This window comes from Trichomycterus rosablanca, chromosome 17, assembly GCF_030014385.1.
Source record: "Trichomycterus rosablanca isolate fTriRos1 chromosome 17, fTriRos1.hap1, whole genome shotgun sequence".
Taxonomy (NCBI): Eukaryota; Metazoa; Chordata; class Actinopteri; order Siluriformes; family Trichomycteridae; genus Trichomycterus; species Trichomycterus rosablanca.
Genome location: NC_086004.1, coordinates 21,347,404 through 21,364,958, shown reverse-complemented (window position 1 = coordinate 21,364,958; position 17,555 = coordinate 21,347,404). Strand labels below are relative to the sequence as shown.

Here is a 17,555-nt window from a genome sequence, read left to right as displayed (position 1 = left end):
TAAAACTAGTGTTATCACAGCGATGACTAAAAAATGAATAGGCACATTAGCAGACAGACCTAAATGTGGACATGGTCTGCTAGCTTTGTTTTGAAGCCCATGCATCTGATTTGAATATTATATCCATTCATCAAATAAGATGTGCCTCTAATGAAAGAAATGTAAGTACTTTCACAATGTGAAATGTGCAGAACAAAACTTAAAGTGCATTTGGTTGTTGATGCATGATAAGTGAACCTCTTCACACCTTAGACACTTCAGTAGAATATAATTGAAATGCTCCGTCTTTTGAGAGCATGCTGAGAACATTATGCATCATCAGGCTAGTGACGAGATAAGAATATGAATTTAAAAAATAATTCTCTCCTAATGATGCCATTGCATCTAGTGGCGTTTAGGTAATGATGTTCTAGACATTCTCAAGCAGGATAAAAGATGATAATTTAAATGGATTTATGTCGAAGGTCTAGTTGTAGAATAGCAGCTGATATAATCAAGACTCTTGGGAATAAGCTTTTTCAGTTCTGAACTGACAAAAAAGTCCATCCTCCTTGAGACTACACTGATCAGCCATAACATTAAAACCACCTCCTTGTTTCTACACTCACTGTCCATTTTATCAGCTCCACTTACCATATAGAAGAACTTTGTAGTTCTACAATTACTGACTGTTGTCCATCTGTTTCTCTGCATGCTTTGTTAGCCCCCTTTTATGCTGTTCTTCAATTGTCAGGACCCCCACAGGACCACTACAGAGTAGGTATTATTTGGGTGGTGGGTCATTCTCAGCGCTACAGTGACAATGACATGGTGGTGGTGTGTTGTGTTAGTGTGTGTTGTGCTGGTATGAGTGGATAAGACAAAGCAGTGCTGCTGGAGTTTTTAAATACCTCACTGTCACTGCTGGACTGAGAATAGTCCACCAACCAAAAATATCCAGCCAACAGCGCCCCGTGGGCAGTGTCCTGTGACCACTGATGAAGGTCAAGAAGATGACCAAACTCAAACAGCAGCAATAGATGAGCGATCGTCTCTGACTTTACATCTACAAGGTGGACCAACAAGGTAGGAGTGTCTAATAGAGTAGACAGTGAGTTGACACGGTATTTAAAAACTCCAGCAGTGCTGCTGTGTCTTTTCCACTCATACCAGCACAACACACACTAACACACCACCACCATGTCATTGTCACTGCAGTGCTGAGAATGATCCACCACCTTAATAATACCTGCTCTGTGCTGGTCCTGTCTATTAAAGAACAGGGTGAAAGCAGGCAAAAAAAGTATGTAAAATTCTAAATATATCAACTCTCAAGTCTACACCTTGAAGATGTAATAATAAAAAATATTATTTATAAACAATAAAAATGAAACAATTAAATAATAAAAAATAAACAAATGTATCTATCTTGTCCCAGCTTGGAGATCTCTCACATCCTCAACCATTAATTCATTAGTGTTATAAGATAAAACAACTACACCGTTTCAGTTTTAGCAGTTTCAGCAGTGTTTTTTAATAAGCGCGCTTTGGTTTTTAATTATCTAAAAACGTGACAGAACTTTAACGGAAAATCTCAACCAAACACTGCGTCAGTTCTAATTGGTCCATCGCGTTCGATTGACATCCACATCTTCCAATTGTAGACACTTTATACGACAAACTGTAAAACAGTGTTTTTACATTAAGCAACAGTATCGGATCGGATTACATGTTTTTTTTTTCTTCCGATATCCGATCCAGTGATTTGGGCCAATATAGGACCGATGGCTAAATATGGACAAATCACTTGTCAAAATCTCTCTCAATTCAAGCAGAGACGTTACCTTGACAACCCAACAGTGCAGTCATCTTTTTTGCTCTCCCTGTGAAGATGTAGCAGCCTAATGTAGCGAAAAAGGGGCATTTAATGGCTCATTTAGGCTTTTTATTTTTTAATCTCTGTCACTTACTCTTTCACCCTTTTGTCTTCTACTTCACCACTTCTCCCCTGCTCATTCAAACAAAGTCTTCTGTGTCCTAAAAAATCAATTGCCTTCGTCTGGCAGCTCTTAGAGGCGTGACTCAAAACTGCATGTCGAATGATTGTTTTCATGCTCTTTACTGATTTGATTTGTCACAGCTGTTAGCGAAAACAAACGTAGCACACCAGGGAATGAGCCATGACAAGCAGGAGTAGACTCCATTTCCTGCTTGATGTCCCACCTGAGGAGTGTTTACTGTGCACTTCTATTTTATTTTCATCCTCCTAACAGGAGATTATTTTTGTGTGTGACTGTAGGATCTTTTCAGCAAGTCTGACCCGTTCTTGGAGATTTACAGGGTGAACGATGATGAAACCGAACAGCTTGTACATAGAACGGAAGTGAGTTCTTGAAATTGAGTCATCATTTACCCACTGATTCCTGATTACTATGTGTGCTTAGTCGTAATGATATTTGTCGCAGGTAATCAAGAACAACCTGAACCCTGTATGGGAGCCATTTAAAGTCTCCCTTATCTCCCTTTGCAGCTGTGATGAGGACAGGAAGTTAAAGGTGCTTAAAAGCATACATCAATACAAAAAGAAATATGACATTATATTTATTAACCGTTTACAGAATTGCTTGAGAGTAATGTGTAAAATAATTGTTCTTGGTGTGACTCAGTGCCTAGTGTGGGATTATGACTCCAGGGCAAAGCATGACTTCATTGGCGAGTTCTACACCACGTTCAAAGAAATGCAGCAAGCTTCTGGAGAACACAAGGTCAGTGAGAAGCGTCCAGGACTTGTTGGTGTCTGGCGTTGAATGTACATGTGCCAAAAGATGTTTCCAAACAAAAAGCAACAAACATCTCACTATATTAAAAATGAATGTGATATACACGACAAGGCATAACATTATAACCACTGACAGGTGAAGTGAATAACACTGATTATCACTTCATCACAGCACCTGTTAGTGGGTGGGATATATTAGGCAGCAAGTGAACATGTTATCCTCAAATTTGATGTGTTAGAAGCAGGAAAAATGTGTAAGGATTGGAGCGAGTTTGACAAGGGCCAAATTGTGATGGCTAGACGACTGGGTCAGAGCATCTCCAAAACTACAGCTATTGTGGGGTGTTCCCGGTCTGCAGTGGTCAGTATCTATCAAAAGTGGTCCAAGGAAGGAACAGAGGTAAACCGGCGACAGGGTCATGGGCGGCCAAGGCTCATTGATGCACGTGGGGAGGGAAGGCTGGCTCGTGTGGTCCGATCCAACAGATGAGCTACTGTAGCTCAAACTGCTGAAGAAGTTAATGCTGATTCTGATAGAACGGTATCAGAATACACAGTGCATCACAGTTTGTTGCGTATGGGGCAGCGAAAGGGGGACCAACACAATATTTGGATAATGATATGCCTCTTTGGTGTTTTTAAACATAGTCCTCCATTAGTCTGATTAAAATTTATGATTAAAATATATTTAGTGACAATTATTGCACAAACATTCCAGAACAGTTATATTATTTATTTTTCATTATAATTTAAACAAACACAGTCAATTGAAGTAATAAAAAGGTAATGAAAAACATTTTGCACTGAATATTCAATATTACATACCATTTACTTTGTCATATTAGACCAGGGGTTTGGACCCTCACAGCACACAATAAAAATTGGTGTTTATTAAAAGGCTTGTAATGCAACCCTGTAGGAAATAATGCAAGAAATCATTAATGTAACTACGAACACAGCAACTTTGCTCAGCTGATTTTGGTGTGTGGTGCTTAGGTGGCACTGGAAAAAGCGGTCAATAAAAATGAAATGAAATGAAATGTTTGTGTATGTGCATTTGTTAAAAGGTTTGGGTCTGGTTTCTTGATCTGTCTTCTTTAAGGTCACATGGGATTGTGTGAACCCAAAGTACAAAGTAAAAAAGAAGAACTACAAGAACTCTGGCCTGGTCATCCTAACTGAGCTTAAGGTATGAAACAGCTTCTGTATATAAAGAAGTTTGGGATGATTCCAAAAGCTCTCAAGCAACAGTAGGCACAAAAAGATCTTAACCAATTAGGGGTTGGTTATGCAAAGTATTCTACAGGTAGGACTTAGCATTAGAATATGTGTATTTGTACCTGTGGCCCATGAATGTTTGGTGTTTTAGCATTTCCTGCCTTACCTTTTCTGTAGCTACAGCCCAGCAGAAAGCCTTTCAAATCAAAATAGCAGCTTGTGTTATACACTATACTGCCAAAAGTATTCGCTCGTCTGCCTTCACACACATGAAGGCATGAACTTGAGTGACATCCCATTCTTAATCCATAGGGTTTAATATGATGTGGGCCCACCCTTTGCAGCTATAACAGCTTCAACTCTTCTGGGAAGGCTTTCCACAAGGTTTAGGAGTGTGTTTATGGGAATTTTTGACCATTCTTCCAGAACGCATTTGTGAGGTCAGACACTGATGTTGGACGAGACGGCCTGGCTTGCAGTCTCCGCTCTAATTCATCCCAAAGGTGTTCTATCGGGTTGAGGTCAGGACTCCTGTGCAGGCCAGTCAAGTTCTTCCACACCAAACTTGCTCATTTATGGACATTGCTTTGTGCACTGGTGCGCAGTCATGTTGGAACAGGAAGGGGCCATCCACAAACTGCTCCCACAAAGTTGGGAGCATGAAATTGTCCAAAATCGTTTGGTATGCTGAAGCATTAAGAGTTCCTTTCACTGGAACTAAGGGGCCGAGCCCAACTCCTGAAAAACAACCCCACACCATAATCCCCCCTCCACCAAACTTTACACTTGGCAAAATGCAGTCAGACAAGTACCGTTCTCCTGGCAACCACCAAACCCAGACTTGTCCATCGGATTGCCAGACGGAGAAGCGTGATTCGTCACTCCACTGTTGTTATAATACCACTGACAGTTGATTGTGGAATATTTAGTAGTGAGGAACTTTTACGACTGGACTTGTTGCACAAGTGGCATCCTATCATGGTATCACGCTGGAATTCACTGAGCTCTTGAGAGCGACCCATTCTTTCACAAATGTTTGTAGAAGCAGTCTGCATGCCTATACTTTTGGCAATATATGTGCTAGTGCAAAAAAATAGCTGCATATGACAGAGCCATTTAATGTAGATACATTGGTCATTTTTGTTTCTTACACTCCAAATAACTGCAGTAAGCATTTTGGGAGATGCTATGTAACAAGTGTGTAAAGTTTTGAAATTAAAATATTAACGTTAACAAATATTTTTTTTTACAATAGCTAGAGCACAGTTTTCTACAAGCAGACAATGAAGAAGATACAGCATGTTCAAAGCATGTTCTTTCTTTCTTTTTTTTTTTTTTTAAATTACCTACTTAAATTACCCATGAATGCAATCTGACCGTGCACTCTCCGAGACTTATTCTGATCTTTCCCCCTCACAGCTCCACAGAGTCTACTCTTTTCTGGATTACATAATGGGTGGATGCCAAATACACTTTACAGTGAGTAACACTGTGAACTGTAATTCTCTAAAAACAACCTGAATTCTCTACATGTGTCTATGTGTATAGAAACATACTCCTGCCTTTGCTATAATTGTAATGTACAAAATACTGTACATCCTAGTCTACCTAGTGATTAATTGATTAACATTGTAATCACAATCACAATTGTGATTTATATTGTGTTATGAGTATTATTGTATATTGTGCTGATTTTGTCCATTATCTCTTATTATTATATCTCTTATTCATAGAGGATAGTGGGCACAGCAAAAGTATATCACTGTCGAAAGTATATGGAAAAACCATACAGAACCCCCACCCCACGCACACACTTTTTTTTGATTCACTGTACTGAAACAGCTTTTTACTAGATTTTGGAAAATAGCTGCAGCGATTTGCATCAATTTAGTTATAAGTGCATTATTGAGGCTGGCACTTCTGTTTAATCCCAAAGGTGTTGGATGAAGTTGAGATCAGGGCTCTGTACAGACTTAGTCATTCATCAGGCAAGAGAATGTTTGTCCACAGCTCCAGAGTCCAATAACAGTGATACTTGGCATTATGCATGGTGATCTTAGGCTTGTGTACTGCTTGGTTATGTGTTGCCTTTTACACATTTTACACATTTCTTGGTTCAGTAATTTAAGGTGATATTCTGTGAGGTTGTGTTACCCACCATTTGCGTTTCTATTGAAATTTAATGAAAAGACTTGGTGGAATGGTGGAAGTTGAAAGTAATTGTGTTCATCAGTACAATTCATTGTATTACAATTGTTTGTTTTTTGTTAGTGCATGACACCTCAATTAAACCATGTAGTGTTTGTTGCAATGGATTGTGAGATATACTATTCATTTAATTGCATAGCATTTCCTGGAGGTTTTCCTTTGCAGGGGGTTTAATGGCATTATGCCTCTGACCTTATGCCTGCCAATTATTTTATCCACACATTCTGTACCATTAGAAGCACTTACAACATGCAGTTTTACATTTTCAAGCAAGTGTTAATTGGGTGCAAAAAAATAGTACTGCACCTGAGTAAAGTTGTATTTCCATAATGTACATTCTGTGTATTCGGCCACTCAAATGCATTTTTAGCATTAATTGTGCTTCCCTGAGGGCACCCTATCATACTGTTGCCTAATTACAATTTTAGACACAGACAGACATTCTCTATTACACATTTAATGCTTGTTTTCCAGCGGCAATATTCCAAAGCTCATTAGGACTCATTTACAGCGCTCTAAAATAGGACCACCCTCTGCATGCGCCCTAGCAGCAACTTGATGTGTCACTATGCATTTTGTCATTATTGTAACAACGTCTCTGGTGGTGTGTCTCTTTTTTAAGGTCGCCATTGATTTTACAGCATCAAACGGAGACCCCCGCAATAGCTGCTCCCTCCACTACATCAACCCCTACCAGCCAAACGAGTATCTGAAAGCTTTGATAGCAGTGGGAGAGATCTGCCAGGATTATGACAGGTAATTCCGATGGGAGTGCAGAAAAGTGCTGATCACTATCAGAGGAGATGCTTTTTCATCCGATGTGCAAAACTGACATTTTTTTCTTTACACAGAGCATGGTTCTGAACAAGAATAATTTGATACACCTACAGGGCCTGTGTAACATGATGGCATGGTCTTCTGATTAGTAGTGTTGTGCTTTTAATGGACAGAGCAGAGATCATGCATTTTTAAAATTTTAATATCTAATAATATTAGTTCAAAATATCATCTGATATTTGATACTGAGCCATTACTGAACTACCATAAAATACATGATTTAAAATGTTGTTTTGTATTAAAACACATGTCTTTGTTATTTTGGCTATTGCATACCTGTATGTATATTAAAGGTTTGCTGAAAACGGGCAATAATACACACATCAACTTACATTATTACTTTGGTGGTCTATTGTACTGGGTCTATAGAATTTATCTTGCAGCAGGGCCTCTTAATTTCTTAAATAAGTAATTATGACTAACTATAGGTGGTGACTGGTGGCCAGTTTGACTGCACTCATTACAATGTGCATGAAAAGCTTATGACGTAAAGCTTGCTTGACGGTAAATAGTATCATACATGTGTCATTACAGTATATAGTAGACCTAATTTTTGATGTTCACTAAATAACGTCTGAACATCTTGACAAACCGAATGTTCCGGTCAGGCTAACAGTTTTGATTTTCTTTCCTACCTTGCCAAAACACTACCCATGTGTGTTTTTACATAGCCAATTTATTTATTTGTTGCAGTCAAACTATCCCTATCTATATAGGCACAGAGAAATCAGCAGTCACATTGAATCATACACCTATCAGCCATAACATTAAAACCACCTCCTTCTTTCTACACTCACTGTCCATTTTATCAGCTCCACTTACCATATAGAAGCACTTTGTAGTTCTACAATTACTGACTGTAGTCCATCTGTTTCTCTGCATGCTTTGTTAGCCCCCTTTCATGCTGTTCTTCAAAGGTCAGGAACCTCACGGTTGGTCCACCTTGTAAATATAAAGTCAGAGACGATCGCTCATCTATTGCTGCTGTTTGAGTTGGTCATCTTCTAGACCTTCATCAGTGGTCACAGGACGCTGCCCACGGGGTGCTGTTGGCTGGATATTTTTGGTTGGTGAACTATTCTCAGTCCAGCAGTGACAGTGAGCAGTGCTGCTGTGTCTGATCCACTCATACCAGCACAACACACACTAACACACCACTACCATGTCAGTGTCACTGCAGTGCTGAGAATGATCCACCACCCAAATAATACCTACCCTGTAGTGGTCCTGGGAGAGTCCTGACCATTGAAGAACAGCATGAAAGGGGGCTAACAATGCATGCAGAGAAACAGATGGACTAATGTAGAACTACAAAGTGCTTCTAAATGGTAAGCGGAGCTGATAAAATGGACAGTAAGTGTAGAAACAAGAAGGTGGTTTTAATGTTATGGCTGAATGGTGTAATCACTGACTTGTGTTAAAGTTAAATAACATTATAGTAGAACTTTCTACATGACCAAATTGAGTCTCAGTTGATGTATGTATATGAAATGCATACATCATTTATTTAATACTTATTTTGTAATATATCTATTTAAGATCTGCTTGCTTCTGAATAAGGCAGTGGACAGTTGTTGATCTGTCATCCTATCATCAGGTTGCAAGTTAATGCCTTATTAAAAATCAAGTATTTTAACAGGTAAAAACTTAGATGTTTAAAGCTAATAAGTTATAAATAAGTTTAAAGCTTAACTAAATTATAAATAAATAGTTGTAATTATTTGTTTTGTTATCACAAACATTATAATATGGTTTGTTATTTCCAATCTGATGCAAATCCAGTATTTCAAGCCAAAACCTGTATTAATACTTGAAAGTGGTGCATTACTTGCAATTTTCTTTAAAAATTCAGAAACATTATTGATGTGTCACAATTTTAACGAATAAGAAAAGTTAGATAAATGAAATAGATTAATAAGATTAGCTGTGATTTATGCATGTGTCTAGGAATATGTTCCTGGTGATGACTCATTCGAAATTCACTGCATCCTTCAAGCGCATTGACGTGTACATTTTTCTGAATAGTAAATGGATTTGTCCTAGGGATGAGTCAGAATTTTTACTTCTGTGAATAGTCAGAAAAATATTGACAAAATATTGACAGAAACTGTTTGGTATCAGATCAGGTGTGATCTATACATTTCTTAAGCAAAATTTCTTTGGTATGCCCCACTCATACATATATACATATACACTGATCAGCCATAACATTAAAACCACCTCCTTGTTTCTACACTTACTGTCCATTTTATTAGATCCACTTACCATATAGAAGCACTTTGTAGTTCTACAATTACTGACTGTAGTCCATCTGTTTCTTTGCATGTTTCTGTTCAATGGTCAGGACTCTCACAGGACCACTACAGAGTAGGTATAATTTGGGTGGTGGATCATTCCCAGCACTGCAGTGACACTGACATGGTGGTGGTGTGTTAGTGTGTGTTGTGCTGGTATGAGTGGATAAGACACAGCAGCGCTGATGGAGTTTTTAAACACCTCACTGTCCCTGCTGGACTGAGAATAGTCCACCAACCGAAAATATATCCAGCCAATAACACCCCCTGGGTAGCGTCCTGTGACCACTGATGAAGGTCTAGAAGATGACCAACTGACTTTACATCTACAAGGTGGACCCACTAGTGGCCTGCACAGAGCCCTGACCTAAACCCCACTGAACACTTTAATGACCCTATAAATTAATATTTTACTGACTGGTTGTGCAAATACCCACAGACAGTGTATATTAAGCATTTTGTCCAGAATGCTTCTCACAATTCAGAGCAAGTATTATGCTAGGGGCATGTTTGTTTCTGGCAAAGCAACCAAAATCCCCATCAAGCTGAAGTAGTGGACTCAAGGAAAATATCAATTTATCTTGGCTGGAAACTCCGTAAGCATTTTTGAGACACTGTTTGCACTGTTTACTGTTGTTGCTGCTTTTCTGACTTGTGTAGCTGATATCTAATGAGACCTAAGCCTCCCGATAGGTTGTGAAGCTGTCAGCAGGCTGTCTGATCGGATGACAGGCAGTGCACAAGCTTGTCTCTCCCCTCAGGGCTCTGTACTAACGACCCAAATGACGTGGTGCATCTTGCCAGCCACTGGCACTGAGGATAGTCCCTGTGCCAACAGAGCTTATTAGAGACTTCCAGACTTGATGAAACTAATTCCCAGAGCTATAGCACTAGCAAATCCAAAGCCAACTGCGATGCTGAGTTAGTGCCTCAGTTAGGTTGATTGTTGAGCTTCTTATGAGTCGACTGGAACATTTTGTAACCTTTGAGTACATTTATTTAAGTGACAAAAATACAAATGAATGAATTTAATGTATTCTTTGACCAATTCAACTGTATTGTGTAAATAGAAAAATTTTTGAATTTGAGCCTGAGAAGTAGGAACAGGGGCATGTTTAGAACTGTGACAATGTTCAAACGTTTGGGAACTAAGGACACTAATTTACAGCTTTATTTTTGGATGTTGGATTTTTAGCCACTCATGCTTGATGCAAGACTTCAGTTGCATCAAGCATGCCCCCTGGGCAGCGTCCTGTGACCACTGATGAAGGTCTAGAAGATGACCAACTGACTTTACATCTACAAGGTGGACCCACTAGTGGCCTGCACAGAGCCCTGACCTAAACCCCACTGAACACTTTAATGACCCTATAAATTAATATTTTACTGACTGGTTGTGCAAATACCCACAGACAGTGTATATTAAGCATTTTGTCCAGAATGCTTCTCACAATTCAGAGCAAGTATTATGCTAGGGGCATGTTTGTTTCTGGCAAAGCAACCAAAATCCCCATCAAGCTGAAGTAGTGGACTCAAGGAAAATATCAATTTATCTTGGCTGGAAACTCCGTAAGCATTTTTGAGACACTGTTTGCACTGTTTACTGTTGTTGCTGCTTTTCTCACTTGTGTAGCTGATATCTAATGAGACCTAAGCCTCCCGATAGGTTGTGAAGCTGTCAGCAGGCTGTCTGATCGGCTGACAGGCAGTGCACAAGCTTGTCTCTCCCCTCAGGGCTCTGTACTAACGACCCAAATGACGTGGTGCATCTTGCCAGCCACTGGCACTGAGGATAGTCCCTGTGCCAACAGAGCTTATTAGAGACTTCCAGACTTGATGAAACTAATTCCCAGAGCTATAGCACTAGCAAATCCAAAGCCAACTGCGATGCTGAGTTAGTGCCTCAGTTAGGTTGATTGTTGAGCTTCTTATGAGTCGACTGGAACATTTTGTAACCTTTGAGTACATTTATTTAAGTGACAAAAATACAAATGAATGAATTTAATGTATTCTTTGACCAATTTAACTGTATTGTGTAAATAGAAAAATGTTTGAATTTGAGCCTGAGAAGTAGGAACAGGGGCATGTTTAGAACTGGGACAATGTTCAAACGTTTGGGAACTAAGGACACTAATTTACAGCTTTATTTTTGGATGTTGGATTTTTAGCCACTCATGCTTGATGCAAGACTTCAGTTGCTCAGCCGCCTGTGATTGCTGTTGCCTGATTCTCCTCTTTATTATGAGCCATACATTTTCATTATGAGACCAATCTAGACTGCAGGCAAGCCAGTCAAGCACATGCACTTTCTACAAAGCCACACTGTTTTAATGCATGCAGAATGAGTCCTGGCGTTGTCTTGCTGAAACAACAATATACAGTACTTTCAAGTCAAAGACATATCAGTATACACTGATGAGGTATAACATTATGACCAACTACTTGTTTCTACACTCACTGTCCATTTTATCAGCTCCACTTATCATATAGGAGCACTTTGTATTTCTACAATTACTGACTGTAGTCCATCTGTTTCTCTACATACCTTTTTAGCCTGCTTTCACCCTGTTCTTTAATGGTCAGGAACCCCACAGGACCACTACAGAGTATGAGTGGATAAGACACAGCAATGCTGATGGAGTTTTTAACACCTCACTTTCACTGCTGGACTGAGAATAGTCCACCAACCAAAAACATCCAGCCAACAGCGCCCCGTGGGCAGCGTCCTGTGACCACTGATGAAGATCTCAAAGATGACCAACTCAAACAGCAGCAATAGATGAGCGATCGTCTCTGACTTTACATCTACAAGGTGGACCAACTAGGTAGGAGTGTCTAATGGAGTGGACAGTGAGTGGACATGGTATTTAAAAACTCCAGCAGCGCTGCTGTGTCTGATCCACTCATACCAGCACAACACACACTAACACACCACCACCATGTCATTGTCACTGCAGTGCTGAGAATGATCCACCACCCAAATAATACCTGCTCTGTGGGGGTCCTGACCATTGAAGAACAGGGTGAAAGCAGGCTAAAAAGGTATATAGAGAAACTGATGGACTACAGTCAGTAATTGTAGAACTACAATGTGCTTCTATATGGTAAGTGGAGCTGATAAAATGGACAGTGTGTGTAGAAACCAGGAGATGGTTTTAATGTTATGGCTGATCGGTGTATGTCTTTTTAAAATATCAATATACTTTTCAGCGTCAGTGGTGCCTTTACACATACACAAGTGTCGGGATCCTTTTCACCTCAAAAACAAGCTGAAATGTGGACTCATCTGACCACACCACACGTTTCCAGACTGCTGTAGATGTTATGCTGCCATCCTGTGTATTTTATGTTTATTATGAGATTTACTAATACTAATAGTAATTTAAGGCACAAATACATGAACACAGCCATGTTTAAATGATCTCTCTCTGAAGAAGCCTGCAATGAATGCATAAAGGGATTGTAGAGTTCAACAGCTAAAAAAAATTGTGCTCAGGATGCTTGAACTCCTCAGGGTTCTACACCCACACTGTGTGGGTTTTCTGCTTAATGAACACAACAGGTGATAACCCACAGATAAAAATGGTGCTGTGGGATGGAGAAGCAATTTTCCCACATGCTGCCTGCATTACCAACAGAAACAATTTAGAATTAAAGGTTATACTGCCCAGTGAAATCTTCATAACTATCAGGGTTTTAGTAGCTGTGCTGTGTTTAATTGCTACTGGCACAGTGATTTATCATCACATTTCATGGAGATGAAGATGCTGCCCTTAACTCTATAATTGCATGTTGTCTTAATGGTATCAGTTCCTCCAAAGAAGTTAAACCATGTTTGGGCTAAAGTCCATTGCTATTTGACATGGGATATTAGCTGATCCAGAACAACATACAGGATATACATGATCAACCATAACATTAAAACCACCTCCTTGTTTCTACACTCACTGTCCATTTTATCAGCTCCACTTACCATATAAAAGCACGTTGTAGTTCTACAATTACTGACTATTGTCCATCTGTTTCTCTGCATGCTTTGTTAGTCCCCTTTCATGCTGTTCTTCAATGGTCAGGACTCTCCCAGGACCACTACAGAGTAGGTATTATTTTCTCAGCACTGCAGTGACAATGACATGGTGATGGTGTGTTAGTGTGTGTTGTGCTGGTATGAGTGGGTAAGACACAGCAATGCTGTCACTGTCACTGCTGGACTGAGAATAGTCCCCCAACCAAATATATATCCAGCCAACAGCACCCCGTGGGTAGCGTCCTGTGACAACTGATGAAAGTCTATAAGATGACCAACTCAAACAGCAGCAATAGATGAGCGATCGTCTCTGACTTTACATCTACAAGGTGAACCAACAAGGTAGGAGTGTCTAATAGAGTGGACAGTGAGTGGACACTGTATTTAAAAACTCCAGCAGCGCTGCTGTGTCTGATCCACTCATACTAGCACAACACACACTAACACACCACCACCATGTCAGTGTCACTGCATTGCTGAGAATGATCCACCACCCAAATAATACCTGCTTTGTAGTGGTCCTGTGGGGGTCCTGACCACTGAAGAACAGGGTGAAAGCAGGCTAAAAAAGTATGTAGAGAAACAGATGGACTACAGTCAGTAATTGTAGAACTACAAAGTGTTTCTATATAGTAAGTGGAGCTGATAAAATGAACAGTGAGTGTAGAAACAAGGAGGTGGTTTTAATGTTATGGCTGATCGGTGTATAATGTGATTATAAAATAATTTGAATTTTACACATGATACACATTTTAATATATGTATGGATTTTGTGCATGTCTTGCATTTCTCTTTGTTTACAATTTTGTCCTCTTAAACACAGTGGTGTTATAAGACCAACTGTCTTCTGGTACCATGACTCACCCACTGGACCAAAAATAATTACCAAAAACTACTAATCCCTCCACACTCGCTCCATATGCTCTTTAATTTATCTGTTTGTTTTGAGGCATTGTTAAAGCAAATTTGCTTATGCCTGGCAGAATCATTCCACTCCATTTCCTCTTCCTTGGCTCGTTGCTAGTCGTTTCTGTGTCTTCGAAGCATTTAAAGGCTGGATTAACCATTTTTCAGTGCTCAGCCAAATCTGCTCCTGTGGGATTCTGGAGCACTGTGACTGACTGATTGCCTCCTGAGAGACTTGCTGATGTGTTGTTATATCAATCCTTCCAAAAAGCAGTAAAAATAAAAATCTCTCAGGAGGAGCAAAGTTTAAAAAAACGTTTCTGTTTGTCTTCTTAATTGATCTGGGATTTATATCCTGTTTTTATTCTTGCAGAAGGGATGTTGTTAAAACCATCTCTGTAAAGTCCAGACAAATGCTAGACCATGAATGTGTCAGATTGAGTCTTGTTGACTCAGTCTAGTGGTTAGGGCCACTCACTGGTTCAAGCCTCACCACTGCCAGGTTGCTGCTGTTGGGCCCTTGAGCAAGGCCCTTAACCCCCAATTGCTCAGATTATATACTGTACTGTAAGTTGCTTTGGATAAAGGCGTCTGCTTAATGCTGAAAATGTAAATATTGTGTTTTTGTGAGCCTTAAAACCTTATATAGTGCATCATTGACATGGTGGTGGTGTGTTAGTGTGTGTTGTGCTGGTATGAGTGGATAAGACACAGCATAATATAAGCCACTCCTCTATAAGACACTCCTACCTAGTTGGTTCACCTTGTAGATGTTAAAGTCAGAGACGATCGCTCATCTATTGCTGCTGTTTGAGTTGGTCATTCTCTAGACCTTCATCAGTGGACACAGGATGCTGCCCACGGGGCGCTGTTGGCTGGATATTTTTGGTTGGTGGACTATTCTCAGTCTAGCAGTGACAGTGAGGTGATTAAAAACCTTATCAGTGCTTCTGTGTCTGATCCACTCATGCCAGCACAACACACACTAACACACCACCACCATGTCAGTGTCACTGCAGTGCTGAGAATGATCCAACACCTAAATAATACCTACTCTGTAGTGGTCCTGGAAGAGTCCTGACCATTGAAGAACAGCATGAAAGTGGGGTAACAAAGCATGCAGAGAAACAGATGGACTACAGTCAGTAATTGTAGAACTACAAAGTGCTTCTATATGGTAAGTGGAGCTGATCAAATGGACAGTGAGTGTAGAAAGAAGGAGGTGGTTTTAATGTTATGGCTGATCAGTGTAGTTACTTGTTGGTAATTAAGATTGACTACAGCCTCTCACTGCCTATATAAATCAGCAAACACAGTAATGATTTATCCCCCCCATAACATACATGACCCTTACAGGTGTGTGCTTATGACCTGTATCATTTAACTTGTATTGTTAGGGACATTATTTTAAGCTATTTAGCATATAAAATTTATATATGCAATGAATTAAGGCAACAGACACAACTGTGGTGGGCTGCAGATCATTAATATATGTTCAAATAAAAAGTCAATTATATAAATTAAGTAAATAATTAATTAATTACACAACTGCAGCTCTCATTCAAGACAAAAACTATATCAGGAGAAACCAGTAAAACACTAATGAGACCAAATGTTTTGTAGCTTCTTTAGGTGCTTTTATGTGTTTGTGTGAAAAGAAGAAGGGTAAAAAGAAAGTACTGCTAGGACATTGGGGTAAAGGTTAGTACTGTAATTATACTATAAATTGAAGCTGGCATTTAAATGAATCTTAAGATCAGACGAACAGAGGCTGAGCAGTCCTGACCCACCATGTGTTTAGGCGGGCTGCAATGGCACATTCTGTTACCCATTTTAAAAGTGGTTGAATGTGTGGGTGGAAGTCTCAGTTGTCAGAGCAGTTCGCCTCTCAGTCATGCTGGTGAGAATGCTTTTATTCATCAGATGCTGTCTCTTCATGCAGTATTCTGTTATTCTTGACAGATACAACTTGTAAGACAATTTATTTAGTTATTGTAGGATTGGGGATAAGGTTTCTCCATTGTGAAACCTTGGCACATCCATATACAGTTTGTTTAGGTTTATTTCAACCCTCTGTGTTTCCTTTGTGTTCCAGAATTTATCAAACGCAAAAAAGCATTTTGGCTACACGTGTTTTTGCTTAAAAACGGCTCATTCAGCTCATCTCGATGACCTACAAGAGGAATAATATTTTGTGGTGGAACTTTTTGTAGACATGGGTCCTGTTAGACCTGGTGTCAGGTTAACACTGCATTCCACCATAAGAACCTACAGTTAAACATGGAAGTAGTGGTGTGAAGGTCTGGGGCTGCTTTGTTTCTGTAGTGACCTAAAGCTCAGGTGGAGTTGAGTTGTACAGTGGGATAATGATCTGAAGTACATAAGCAAGTCCATCTCTCAATCCCATTAAGATGCTGTGGAAAGACCTTTAACAAATATTTTTTATATATATTGTTTTTCTCCCATTTTTTCCCAATTTGGTGTAGTCAATTTGTCTTCCGCTGCTGGGGATCCCTGATTTTTTATGCCTCCTCCGACCTGCACACAGCCCTTAACGAAACCCTTTCCACCCATGCACTCTGCACAGGTGCCTCTATCTGCCAATTAGGGTCCTTAGACAGTGGTTAAAGACACCGCCCACATATTCCAGTCATTCCTCCCTGCAGGCACTGCCAATTATGCCAATTATTAGGGTTTTTACACAGCGTTTAAAGACCCTGCCCACATATTATGGTCATCCCTCTCTGCAGGCACTGCCAATTATGCCTGCTAGATGGCACCCAGCTGACCGGTGGCAATGCCGTGTTTCCAACCGAGGAGTTCAGGAATCTTGGCGCTGGTGTGCTAGCAGAATATTCCACTGTGCAACCTGGGCACCTTTTTAACATGTATTTTATGATCAAAAACCATTGAATGTAGCCAAATTAAAACTATTCTGCAAAGAACAGTGGGGCAAAAGTACTCTATAACAATGTTAAAGACTCATTGCAAGTTATTTTTAATGTTTTATTGCGGTTGTTTCTGCCAAGGGTGGCATAACCAGTTATTAGAATTAGGGGGGCAGTTATTTTATCACATGGGTGAACTGGTTTTGAATAAATCTTTATTTTTAATTATTGCAATGATCATTTAATATGATCTATTATTAATCTAATATTAAAATTAGTTGGATATTCTGAAACATTTACATGTGACGAGCAAAAATAGAAGAAACTGTATTCTCTAGATATGCTCTAGATATGTGGGGAAATATCTTAATTATTTATTCATTTTGACCTGATTGCAATTCTCACATAAAGTTTGATAC

At 39.6% G+C, this 17,555-nt stretch overlaps 1 protein-coding gene across 1 annotated transcript in view; it reads left to right on the top strand.

The window, feature by feature from the left end:
- Positions 1 to 17,555, top strand: part of cpne7 (copine VII) — a 45,114-nt gene that overhangs the window by 18,807 nt on the left and 8,752 nt on the right. The window contains exons 5-10 of the mRNA XM_063013465.1: positions 2,279 to 2,362; positions 2,445 to 2,534; positions 2,646 to 2,744; positions 3,861 to 3,947; positions 5,396 to 5,455; positions 6,807 to 6,940. Of these exons, the coding sequence (XP_062869535.1) occupies positions 2,279 to 2,362; positions 2,445 to 2,534; positions 2,646 to 2,744; positions 3,861 to 3,947; positions 5,396 to 5,455; positions 6,807 to 6,940 (554 nt within the window). The remainder of the gene's footprint in view (positions 1 to 2,278; positions 2,363 to 2,444; positions 2,535 to 2,645; positions 2,745 to 3,860; positions 3,948 to 5,395; positions 5,456 to 6,806; positions 6,941 to 17,555) is intronic.